General features: G+C 38.8%; 1 protein-coding gene across 1 annotated transcript; it reads left to right on the top strand.

Moving 5' to 3' along the window:
* The first annotated feature begins 4,637 nt into the window (after positions 1-4,637).
* On the top strand, positions 4,638-13,003 carry tmem222.S (transmembrane protein 222 S homeolog). Its single transcript, NM_001095346.1, is given in 6 exon segments — positions 4,638-4,716; positions 7,405-7,489; positions 11,241-11,272; positions 11,351-11,447; positions 12,242-12,369; positions 12,484-13,003. Coding segments are annotated over 6 exon segments (498 nt in total). The 5' UTR covers positions 4,638-4,648; the 3' UTR covers positions 12,572-13,003.

The following is a 13,003-nucleotide window of genomic DNA, read 5'->3' as shown; positions in this document are numbered from 1 at the left end:
GTGGTTCAGCAGACAAATGGTGCCAGTCAGGAAAAAAATATTTGCTACATTGACAGGACAACTTTATCTAACTTGTAAGGGCTATTCTATTCTCTATAAGCAATTATGTGTTCAGAATAATAGCAGTGTGTTTAAAAAAAAAAAAAAAAAAAGCTCAAAATCCTTATAAAAGCTTTTATTTCCATACAAGCAAATGCATTGGGAACACTGCACATTCTATTCCAAATCAAAATATGAAGAAAGATTTATCAAATTTGTGTTATTCCTTTACAGAAAATGAAGAAAAGGGAATATTAGGCTGTTCCAAAAAAAAAAAAAATGGCAGTGTCTGCATTCTTCTTTACAAACTTAAAGGGGTTGTTTACCTTCCAAATACTTTTTTCATTTGGTTTCATATTGTTCCCCATAAGTAAAATTTATTTATTTTTTTTCAATTGCTTTCCATCTTTTATTTTTTACGGTTTCCAAAATTTAAGTTTAAAGGAGACATTATATGTAAAAAAATAAGAACGTACCAGTGCGTTATATTTCGATATATTTAGATTATATTTAGATATAGAAGAATTGTGCTTAAAAAAAGTAGTGTTTCAGGCTGATTTATTGAATATTTCTGCAAAAACCCTAAAAAATGCCCTTCTCTTCCACTTCCTGCTCCCTGAATTCCCAGTCTGTGCAGGGGAGCCAGCGGCACTCAGCTCACTGTCCTGTAGGACAGGAACCAATCAGTAGCTAGCAGAACCTGATAGGGAACTGAAGCCTGTCTGTGCTTGTGTGACTGCGGGGCTGTGATTGGCTGTCCCCCTCCTAATGTTCTTTTGGCAGGGACTGTTAAGACACGCCCACCCCTCATTTAAAATAGAGACCAGAGAACATCTATAGGGAGCTCCAATAAAGGTGCAATAAAGATATTGATTTTTAGCACCATGTAAAAACAACACCATATCTGACTTATAATTGCCTTCAAAATGAGGGTTTTTTCATTTATCCTATATGTCTGCTTTAAAGTTTATTGTTGCTCTCTCAGTTTGGCAGCTCAGTGACCCAGGAGCGTTTGAACTGTTACAATTTGCTACATTTAGTTGATACATTTCTCAGCAGTACGTGTGGGATATTAGCAACTTTTGTATCAATTCTAACAGCTGCCTTTAATGAACCTTATGGATTCTGTTCAGCAGAGCTAAAGATAACAAATGTATCAAATTAAGAGAGTTAGAGTCTGCGACCCCCCCCCAGCTGCTTTAGAAGGTAAAAACCGAAACATTACACTTCAATATTAGAAAAACGGTCACATATAGAAAATGATTGGAAAAAGTATTTATTTCTGGTGAACAATCCGAAACCAATTGAACTGAAAAAAGTGTTTGAAAGTGAACAACCCCTTTAAAATTCATTGTTTCAAGATTTTGCTTTCCTTTGAATCACTGATCTAATATTTAGTTGTATAATCAGTGTTTCTGAGAACTGTTGCACATCTGTGTTACATCGAGTCAACCAATTTCTATTGGATTAAGGTTCAGGGATTGGGGTGGCCACTATAACGTCAATCTTGTTGGTCTGGAACCAAGATGTTGCTCATTTACTGGTGTGTTTGGGGTTGTTGTCTTGTTGAAACCCCCAATTTCAAGGGCATTTCCTCTTTGGCATAAGGCAACGTGACATATTCAAGTATTTTGAAACTGATCAATGATACCTGGTATGAGATAAATAGGCCCAACACCACAGTATGAGAAACATCCCCATATCATGATGCTTGTGCCACCATGCTTTACTGTTTTCACAGTGTACTGTGGCTTGAATTCAGTGTTTGGGGGTCGTCTGACAAACTGTATCCCCTAGACCCAAAAAGAACAATCTTTCTTTCATCAGTCCACAAAATGTTGGGCCATTTCTCTTTGTGGTAAATTATAACTTCTTCAGCACGTTATTTTTTCCACAATGGGACTTTGCGGGGGCTTATTGCCGATAGCTTGGCTTCACATAGGCATCTTCTAATTGTAACAGTACTCACAGGTAACCTTACCTTCTTTAATCTTCCTAAAGCTGATCATCAGCCAAGTCTTTGCCATTTTGGCTATTCTTCTATCCATTTGAATGGTACTTTTTCTTTCTCTTTCACATATTTCAGGTTTTGGTTGCCATTTTAAAACATTTAATTACACTTTAGCTGAGCAGTCTTCTTTATATGTTTTCCCCTTTCCAATCAACTTTTTAATCAAAGTACGCTGTTCATCTGAATAAGGTCTGGAATGACCCTCAGATTTTCAGAGAGAAATGCACTATAACCAACATTTGCTGCCTTCCTTTCTTAAATAAGGGCAGTAACTTTTTTTTCACAGAATGAATGACCTCACTAATTGAACTCCACACTGAAATTATTTGGAACAAGCTATTATTATTTTGAACACTGCTATTATTTTGAAACAACCTCAAATAATGATTCAGTTACGCAGAATCAGCAGCAAGCATGTCATGACTGTTGGGTCTGTTGGGTTTTCTATTACTCACCTACTAGTAAATTATTTGCCATGTAGAAATATAATTTCTACCAAAAACAGTTATTGATCAGGTTAGTGATGTTGGGCTGCTATTATTCTGAACATAACTGTATATCATGTAACTGTTTCTTTCCTAGGCCGAAGAATAGGCATTCTTTAAGTGGTGGGACTCAAAAAAAATTTAAAAAAAAGAGAGGGGCTCGTCGGGGACATTCTGGGTATACGCTTTACTAATACCTCCTCTACTACCCCCTCTGAAAACCATCCCTAATTTCACATTTTAACCTTTACTATAGAGGCATCAGTAAGACATGTTCCTACAGTCAGTGTCGGACTGGGACACAAGGGGGCCCACCCAAAAACTTAGACCAGGGGCCTACTCTACGTCTTCTTTCTTCCTCTTCCCGTTCAACCTCTATTCTCCTAGTCTCTTTTATTTACATACTATACTCTATTTTTACAACTATTTAGCCTCTTTGTTCTCATAAAAATAGGGAATGGCCATGAAATATGCCAAAAGTTTAGCAGTCTGAGGGCCCACTGACACCTGGGCCCACCGGGACTTTTCCTGGTATCCTGGTGGGCCAGTCCGACACTGCCTACAGTGTCCTAACATTCACAATTGGGAAAGAATGGAATTTGAAACAAATTGCATATTCTAGAGGTTGGTCATCCTAATGTTCACAGCAGAGAACTACATGGAGAATTCAAGACTGAAATTCCACAGCTAAAAACTTTTGCATGGTTTACATGGAGTAGGGTAAAGCTGGCCATAGACGCAAAGATCCGATTGTACAAATCATCGTACGATCGGACTTTCCCATCTCCCGACCTGCCACTAACCATTCCGATCAAATAAAGTAGTAAAAGAACAGATCAGCCAATGTTCTGCCCCTCACAGCAATCGTACGAAAGTTATGTCCAACAAAAGCTAGTGACAGTCTCCCTCTGAAAATTGTACGATCGTCGATCAGCAATACACGCAGAGATATTATCGACAGAAATCTTTTAACCTGTCTGATCGACCACATGACCAATCTCCGTCGGACGAAAAATGTCGGGACTCTCCACACACGGTCCCAAAATCGTACGAATCCTCGATTCGTACGATCAGATCTTTGGTTCTATGGCCAGCTTTAGTTTTAAATCAGCTGTTGTAGCATACATTTGCAATGCACACTGGAAACCATTGTCTGGAAGACAAATGACAGTTTGTTTGGCACAGGTTTCAAATCGCTTTACATATTTTATATGGAAATGGTTGTTACCTTAAAGGCAGAAACACATGTGGAGATTCGGGGAGATTAGTCGCCCAGCGACAAATCGCCTCTTCTCCAGGTGACTAAGTTCCCCGGAATGCGTTCCTGGCGGCTAGAATGTAAATTGCCGGCTGGATAGCACTAGGAGTGCTTTGTTTTTCCGAAATCGTCCGAAATTTCCTCTTGAGGCAACTTTGGGGTGAAACTCGGGGAAAACGAGGTGCTCTGAGTGCCATCCCGCCAGTGATTTACATTCTAGCCTGCGGGAGGCAGTTCGGGGGATTAGTCGCCTGAAGAAGAATTGATTTGTCGCCGGTGACTAAAACTCCCCCCGAATCTCCACATGTGTCTCTGCCCTTAGGCTACAATTTAATTACTTTTTATTCTCCTATTTAGGCCCTTTCTTATTTACCTTCCAATCTATTATTCAAACCATTGCCTGGTTGCTAGTGCAATTGAACCTTAGTAACCAGATAGCTGCTGAAAATCCAAACTTAAGATGCTGAACAAAAAGCTAAAATAGTTCAACGTGGAGAGACCAAGGTTAGCACAAAACTACTCCTGGCCGAAAACAATTAGCCCTCTGGTCTGGCGAATACATTTAAAGCTTTTTGCAGCATTTTTTTTAATACACAAAACAGGCGCAGCAGCAGAGCATCAAATGATACCAAAATACACGCACTACATTTCAAACTCAATTCTAAAAAAAAAATCACGTAGATGTAAGACGAAATTAATGGGCAGGTGTGACGCAATGATATACAAGTTATTGGCGGAAGAGTAATGACGGAAATGAGGTAAGATTGGGAACTTTAGTCTGAAGCAAAAGAATAACTAGTGATGGCGGAAGTAGCGCTGCTGCTACCCGTGATGGCGGAAGTGCTGGAGGAGAAGATGAAGCCTGACCCGGAGCGTAGTCGTTATCCGCATTGTATAGTGTGGACCCCAATACCAGTTTTGACGTAAGGAAGTGTAGGGACTTATTTATTCCCCTGTGCATTTGTCTTTGCAGTGATAATTGGGTATAGCTTTGTGAAAATGTGTATCGGCAATATAATTCTAAAAACAAATACACTCCGTCTGTAATATGCTCTTATGGGCTCTATAGTATTTAATTACAATTTCAGGCAGTGGGAAGTCTTAATGGTGGATATTGCTTAACGACAAGCTAGTATAAATACAGTGTGACATTGCATGCAAGGCTTCTTGTTGCAGAAACAAATAAGTAAAAAATAAGAGTGTACCAGTGCATTATAGTCATATGTAATAACTGTGCTTTAAAAAATAGTGTTTCAGGCTGATTTATTGAAAATCTCTGCAAAAACCCTAATAATCCCTCCCTTCTCTTTCACTTCCTGCTCCCTAAATTCCCAGGCTGTGCAGGTGAGCCGGCTGTAGCATAGAAACCAATCAGTAGCTAGCAGGACCTAATAGGGAACTGAAGCTTGTCTTTGCTTTTGTGACCGCAGGGCTGTGATTGGCTGTCCCCTCCTACTGTGCTTCTGGCAGGGACCGTTAGGACATACCCACCCTCTCATTTATAACAGAGACCAGATCTATAGGGAGCTCCAATAAAGGGGCTATTTTTAAAGATAATATTATTTTTTAGCACCATGTAAAAGCAACACCATATATTACTTATAATTGCCTACAAAATCATTTATACTATGTGTCTCCTTTAAGCATTTTAGGTGACAATCTAAAAAAAACACTAATGCCTAGATAGTATACATGGGTTATCAGACTGCTCTTCCAAAACGTAGCCTTTATTTGGACAATGAAATATTATATATATCAAAATTCACTTTTAAAGGGTTTGTTCACCTTCAAAACACTTTTTTCAGTTCAGGTGTTTTCACAGAAAAGCATTTTTTTCATTTACTTTCCATTTGGAATTTTTGACAGTTTTTCCAAAATTTACATTTAAAACATAGTATTCCTGATAGTGGTGTGCGGGCAGAGAAATTCTCGACCTGCACCCGACTCTAACCCGCCACCTCCCAACCAGCACCTGGCCCGCTGTTCCCCCTATATTTATAGACCCGCACCCGACGGGTCCGTGTCTATAAATTTAGGTCCTGGAAGCTGGCAGTGCTAGGTCACCGGCAGGGAGAGCAGGAAAAGAGCTCAACCTGGACTTGCCCGCGGCCTGAAGATTTTGTGCAGGAGCCTGCCCGAACCCCCCCAACCAGCGCGTTTTGGGCCGGTCCGTACATCACTAGTTTTGCCTCTGGTGTTTCAGTCTGGTAGCTCAGTGATTCAGGTGCAGATTCTGCACAGTTGCAGATTGCTACAATTAGTTGATACATTTCTCAGCAGCAACTAAGGGATATTAGCAACTATTGTATCATATTCTAACTGCTGCCTTTAATGAAACTCAGGGGTTCTGCTCAGCAAGATGATACAAGAAATGTATCAACTCATGTATCATTTAGAACAGTTAGCTGAATTGGTGGTACAGCCTTCACCCAAGACATAAGAAGGTAGAAAATGTAACTTTAAGAAAAACAGTGACAAACACAAAAAACAAAGTAAGTGAAAAATGTTTTTCTCGTTGGTGAATTGAAGTGTTTGAAGATTCTGATCTGGACTATAACCCATTCATTTCTGCAGAGCTCAAGCAACACAGATCAACTCGATTTGTTATGGATTGATTCTAATTTACTGATATTTGTGAGTTTGGTCAGTATTGCTCAAATGCAACTAAAACATAGCTTTTAACAAATTGTTAACATTTTCCACAGCTTTCTATGGCATTCAGCATCCTAAAACAGTTGCTATTTTGGCAGGTTTGGATACAAAATCCTGAAGATTGATAAATAAACATATTGGTAATTGTTTATCAGATCAGTTGACCATACCAATTGTTTTGAACTGCCAGTTCAAAATCAAAGACATCCTGGCCATATAGAATCACTGGGAATCCAAGGCTTTTAGCACCACAGGGTGTTCAGTGTCTGATGTATGGAAACTCCTATTGAAGGACCTGACAAAGTATAATGTAGCCAGCCAGCAGTAAATATTGATGCCAAAAAATGAGCTGTGCTGCAATAAAAGAAAAAAAATCCTTAATTTTGAGCTCCCATCTCACTTTTGCTCTTTTCTCCTAAACACATTTCTAGTTCTGTATCTTTTTCTTGTTGTCATCCCTTGTTTCATTATTTTTTACATTTTTTCAGCCTTCATTACTGTGCTCCTATTTGCTTTTCTTCTTACTTCACTTTTTCTTCTTTAACTTTTTTCTGTATTCCTCCTCTTTTTACATTAAATTTTCCCCTTTACTTCCGCTTATTATTTGTCCCTCCTACTTACCTTTCTTCTGTTCCCCAAACCAGTTTCCAATCTCACTTTTTCTTCTTCTTTTCTAATCTTTCCCTTTCCTTCTATTAATATTCTTCTAATCTTGTCTTCCAGAAGATTTTTAATCTTTTTCTATCTTCTCTTTTTCATAGGTTCTCTGCTTTTAACTCCCACTTTCTTTAATATGGGTTCAACATCTCTTTTCTGCCCTTTCCTTGTTTTCCCAGGGGATTCCTAGTTCTTTGGATTTATTTTAATTGTAAACTGTGTTTAAGAACTTTTCTTCCAGCTTCTTTTCTTAAGAGCAATTGTTTTTCCTCTAACTTTCACTTCACTTTACTTTCTCCTAGATGGTTATTTCCATTCATTGGCCACATGGGGATTTGTACATCATCGGGTGTGATCCGAGACTTCGCTGGACCATACTATGTGTCTGTAAGTGATGTATACATTATGATTAAGTATAAACAGGCACCAGAAGGAAATCTCCCATAAATCACACACATAAAAATATGTCTCCAAAACTATGTAGTCACCTGGCTTTACATTTTACTCAAAACTAGATTCAAATGTAATGTTTCAAAAAACCTAAAGTAAAACAAACTGCAGTATACTGTTTGCTTAAATATTGAATCCCTGTGTTGTGAAAGCCTTTAGTTGATATGGGTGAAAAACAATGAGATAGATGCCATACTATTGACCTTTGACCTGGAGAGACCATTAGTTGATATGGGTGAAAAACAATGAGATAGATGCCATACAATTGACCTTTACTAGTGAATAACTAAATTAAATGTCACATTTTGGAGATTAAGAAAAAGATCATTGATGATTAGTGTTCAGCCTGTAAACAGCCTTGAAAATAAAACTAAAAACCAAATAGAACATAGGCACACTCCACATACTGCTTCTGCAAAAAAAATTTGAAAAAATCTTCTTGTATTTGTGAGATCCAGCAAATGTTTCGGGGACATGCCCCTTCATCCAGTGAAAATATAGTGAATAAAGTACCCCCTCTTGTAAAATATAAGGATATTATAAGTTACCGAGGAGTTTCATGACCATATAAAAACACGAGGCCGAAGGCCGAGTGTTTTTATACAGGTCATGGAACTCCGAGGTAACTTCTAATATCCTCATATTTTGCAACTGGGGGTACTTTATTTATTATAATACACAAATTTCAGTGAGTCATGTGACAGAAATGACATCAGAACTCATCATTTATAACTGATGACATCAGAACTCACCGTTTATAAGGATATATTTTACAGGATATTCATGGCTTTTGTGTATTATAAAACTATAGGGAAACTAAAAGAAGTTAGATATATTTGGACTGTATGTCCCAGTAGGTACTGTTACTACAATAAACTGTCCAGATTCTGTACGGGAAAACATTGTCCCTTAAACCTCTTCTCAAAGTACATAATAGGGATTATAGTGGATATCAACCCAAAGATAACATTTTGCTTAATAAAATAAACTTTTCAGTATACATTAATTATAAATGTTCAGTTGTTTAAAGGAACGGGTATGGGACCTGTTGTCCAGAATGCTTGGGACCTGGGGTATTCCTGATCTTTCCATAATTTGGATCTTCATACCTTAAGTCTACTAGAAAATCATGTGAACTTTAAATAAACCCAATAGACTGGTTTTGCTTCCAATTAGGATTAATTATATTTTAGTTGTGATCAAGTACAAGCTACTGTTTTATTATTACATAGAAAAAAAATTGGATTATTTGGATAAAATGGGAGTCTATGAGAGATGTCCTTTCCATAATTCTAAACTTTCTGGATGACTGGTTTCCTGATAACAGATCCTATACCTGTAGTAGTAAATGTAATAGCATTTCAATTATCTGCTCTATTAGTAGTGATGTGCAGGCTATCTGTACAGTAGCCGTATGTCTTGGCCCTTATTTACTGTTAGCCTGACGGTGACACCTGTTTCAGAGTTTCACCACCTGCCATTATTAGAATAGCAAAGCTACCTTCCAGATGTATATCTAAAATATAAATCTAAAGTTAGAGAATTCTGTGGCGTCGGGTATATATGTAGGTGTCCACACTTCAAAACTACACATGTTCTTTTTTTCACCAAAATCAGTATTATTGAGCCCTCAGGCCCTCTGACAAACTGACTAATTGGTTATTTAAAAAGGATATATAAACCACATTGGTTCTGCTTTGAAAAAATGTTGTATTAGAAGTAGAGGGTACAGAGATAGGGAGCACAGTCATTTTATCCACCTCATTTCACAGTAAATCTAGTGGCCGTACTGATCTGGCAATCCCCCAGGGTGATAGGGCTTAAAACGGGAAGGGTGGAGGAAAAAATTGCCTTATATGCTGATAACGTGCTCTTATTCCTAGCAGACTCCAACGGCTCCCTTCATAGTGCATTACACTTAGCAGGTCAGCTGGGCAGGTTCAGCGGGCTCACAATAAACAAAGAGAAATCCATTCTCTTTTCCCTTGAGACGCCTTGGCCTGTAGGTGACCTACAAGGACTAAAATGGGTCACAAGGTTCATATACTTAGGAACAGTTATAACTCGTAAAGCGAATGAATGTATATATGAAAATGTTGAACAAGTGTTGTTAACTTTTAAGACCAGAGCAAGTCAATGGGAGAAACTTCCACTCACTGTTTGGGGCAGAATAAACCCGTTCAAAATGATATCTCTGCCTAAATGTATATATATTATGCAACATGCCCCAACCTGGCTTCCCCCACAACTATTTAAGCGTATAGATTATACATTGTTTCACTTTATATGGGCCCAATAAGCTCCCAGGGTTAGCAGACAGACACTAATGGCCCCTCATGACTGTGGCGGTTTAGCACTCCCACACCTAAAATACTATTACTGTGTACATACACAATTGGCTCACGCTGGACCCTGAGAATCCACTCACAGCACTGCATTCCACTATGGCGGGCTCCCTAGAAGGGTTGAGGAACATGCCCTATAGGAAAGCCAGAGACATCCCTGAACTGCCACCTGTATTGTCAACTCCACAGAAAATATGGGCACTTACTATTAGAACAATATCCAAATCAATCCCCCAACCTTCGCCAAATGCACCACTTTGGAGAAATTATAATTTTCCAAATTTTATGCAAATACCTAATTTTCATTACTGGCCCAAAGTGGGAGTCCGCCATTTGAACAGCCTACTATTGGAAGGCACCTTTCCCACCTTGGCCCAACTAAGAGTGTGCTTAAATCAACATAATATACAAATATTCAGGTATCTCCAAATACGCCATGCATTTACCTCCCAGTTTGGTTCCCTGGCACCTAACACAATTACCTCATCCTACGAAAGTAGATTATGGGACCCAGACCCAAGCAAGCTAATTTCTGTAATATACAAGCCCTGATTCCTAGCCTGGGGAAACCCTTTGATGGGGCAAGAAACAAATGGACCATGGACATGCCCCAAGTGATGAGATGCTAACTACCTATTATCCACCAAAGATAACATGGTGCAGTACAGAATAATTCACAGGACAAATATCAAGGCTAAAAGTAATATGTTGGAACCCTACCGCATCATGCCCTAAATGTAACTCTCCAGACTGGGGGCTCTTGCCCCGGAGGAATGCTTGCTGGGAGTAATAGAGGACACGGTCCCAGTGAAGACCCGAACCCTACTAAAGATGCTATATTCTATGCCAAAAAACATGTGGCAATGAAATGGATGAGCCCCCTTTCTCCACAGGTTCAGCAATGGGTCCAGCCAATAAATAGTATGCTGCCAGTTATCAAACTAACCTACCTAGCCAGACGGTGCCCCCAAAAGTTTGAGAAGGTTTGGGACCCCTGGCTGGATGTCAACCCAGTAGCAGCTCCCTAAAGCCAACCTTCCACTAACACTAGTTTCCCCTTTAAGTTTTCTCCCATTGACTACTGGTGTATGTCCTACTAAATATTACTGCTGTGTATAACTCACGATTACCCGACAAACATGTAATCTTATTTGTATGGTCATAGCAATTCAAGTTTATGTACAGTATGTGCTGTTGTGTTAAGAAAATGTTTAATAAAAACCTTTTTTTTAAAAAATTGTTGCCTTGTGTTGTGTATGTGTTTTTATATTGCTTTAAATACAGTAGTTTGATTGTGCAGAAATAAATGTCTGTATAACACTAAAAATCCTTTCTGTTTATAGGAGGACTGTATGGCCTTTGGAAAACCAGTAAAGTGAGTATTATATCCTTCCCTCTACTAATCTACTCCTCTTCTCTATTCCTACCACTCTACTCTCACTTTTCCATTTAGGTACTGGCAACTGGATCCCAGTCTCATTTGTGCCGGGGGTTCAAATCCATGGGACACAGCTGTTCATGAAGCATCTGAGGAGTATAAGCATCGCATGGTGAGCATTGATTTATGTTATAACATCAGAAAATCCTGTATTTATAGCTTGAAAGGGGTACAGATCTGTAACTGACATACAAGAAACACTATAGTTTGAATTGTTTTGAGAATATAGCAAATATAGCAGAAGCTTTCCATTTATGTTTCCCACTCTTTGACTTTCGGACTACTGCTACCCCCCATGAACCACCTAAGCACCAGTCCCACACTATATGGGTCTATGGTGTAAGCCTAAATATTGCACAATTATTAAAAAAAAAAATCTGCAGTCTAACTTGGCATCTGTATTAAGATGTAAGCGAATTGCCTCAGGCAGATGTGATGTTTAATCGCCTCCAGTGCGTGAAGCGAAACGACCGAATTTACATTCCTACTGGTATTTATGTAAATTACTGGTGGTAAAACGTTTGAATCACGTATTAGCCTGAAATTGCTTTGCAAGGAACTTCGGGCTACTACATTATGCGTATGTTTTACCACAACTATTAAAATGAACACCCGTTGTAGATACTTGATTAAGTGACTCTGTGACTGTTTTTTCCCCCACTCAAATTGGATATAAATGTAGAGAATAGACTTTGACAGAAAGTTGCCTTTTCAAACTTGACTACCGTGTTACCATACAGTTTGATTTCACACATAAATTAGTGGAGACAGTACAATACAATCAATGCCTTTCATATGCAGCTTGTGCCAAGAGGAGCTACATTTCCAAAACTCCCTTTGTTAATTTTGCCTTCAAGATGTTACATCTCTGCTTCCTTTATTGTGCTTTTTTTTCTCTCCATGCAGCACAACTTGTGTTGTGATAACTGTCACTCACACGTTGCTATGGCTCTGAATCTAATGAAATACAACAACACCTCCTGGAACATGGTAAAGCTGTGTATTCTGTGCCTTGTATACAGCAGATATGTCAGGTAAATTAATGTGCCAATGTGCGTACCCTGTATATAAGCACATTTCGCTGTTCTAGTCTGTTTTAGTGTATGTATGTAATTATTAACATTTTTTTCTCATTTTTCTTTCTTAAGTTTTGGTGCATTTCTGAAGACCTGGGTTCCTTTCATCTTGTTGGCTGGAGCAGTGGTGACCTTGGTTCTCACTTTACACCTGCGTTGAGGCAGAGAACTATTCTGGAATAAGGCATCAGCTTAAGCCCCAAGATACTAGTAATGTCACGCTCTGGAACTAAGGGTGATCTTAAAGAGAGGACAATACATTTTCATGATGGAGTCCCCCGATACCACCACTCCGTTTCATAGAGACTTGCATGGAATATTTTGGCCAATGCGTTCTTCCTGTTTTATTTTGTGGCTCAGACAGGTGGTACTGTTTCTATTGTTCAGCGGACTGTAGGATCACCTTCTCATCGGTTACTGATAAAAAAAAAGAACAGTTGGTGTCATGTCATGCCCATACACATGCCCAGTGCAGTAAGTGGTATGCAGTTCCGAAAATTGCCTCATTTTGAACACCTGCTACTAGAATATAGATCGGCTTGCAGGGTTACTACTGAATATGTACAAATAAATTCTGTTTAAAAAAAAAAAA

Source organism: Xenopus laevis, chromosome 2S, assembly GCF_017654675.1.
Source record: "Xenopus laevis strain J_2021 chromosome 2S, Xenopus_laevis_v10.1, whole genome shotgun sequence".
In the NCBI taxonomy this organism is placed as follows: domain Eukaryota; kingdom Metazoa; phylum Chordata; class Amphibia; order Anura; family Pipidae; genus Xenopus; species Xenopus laevis.
The sequence above is the reverse complement of the archived record's forward strand: the minus strand, read 5'-3'. Positions and strand labels throughout refer to the sequence as shown.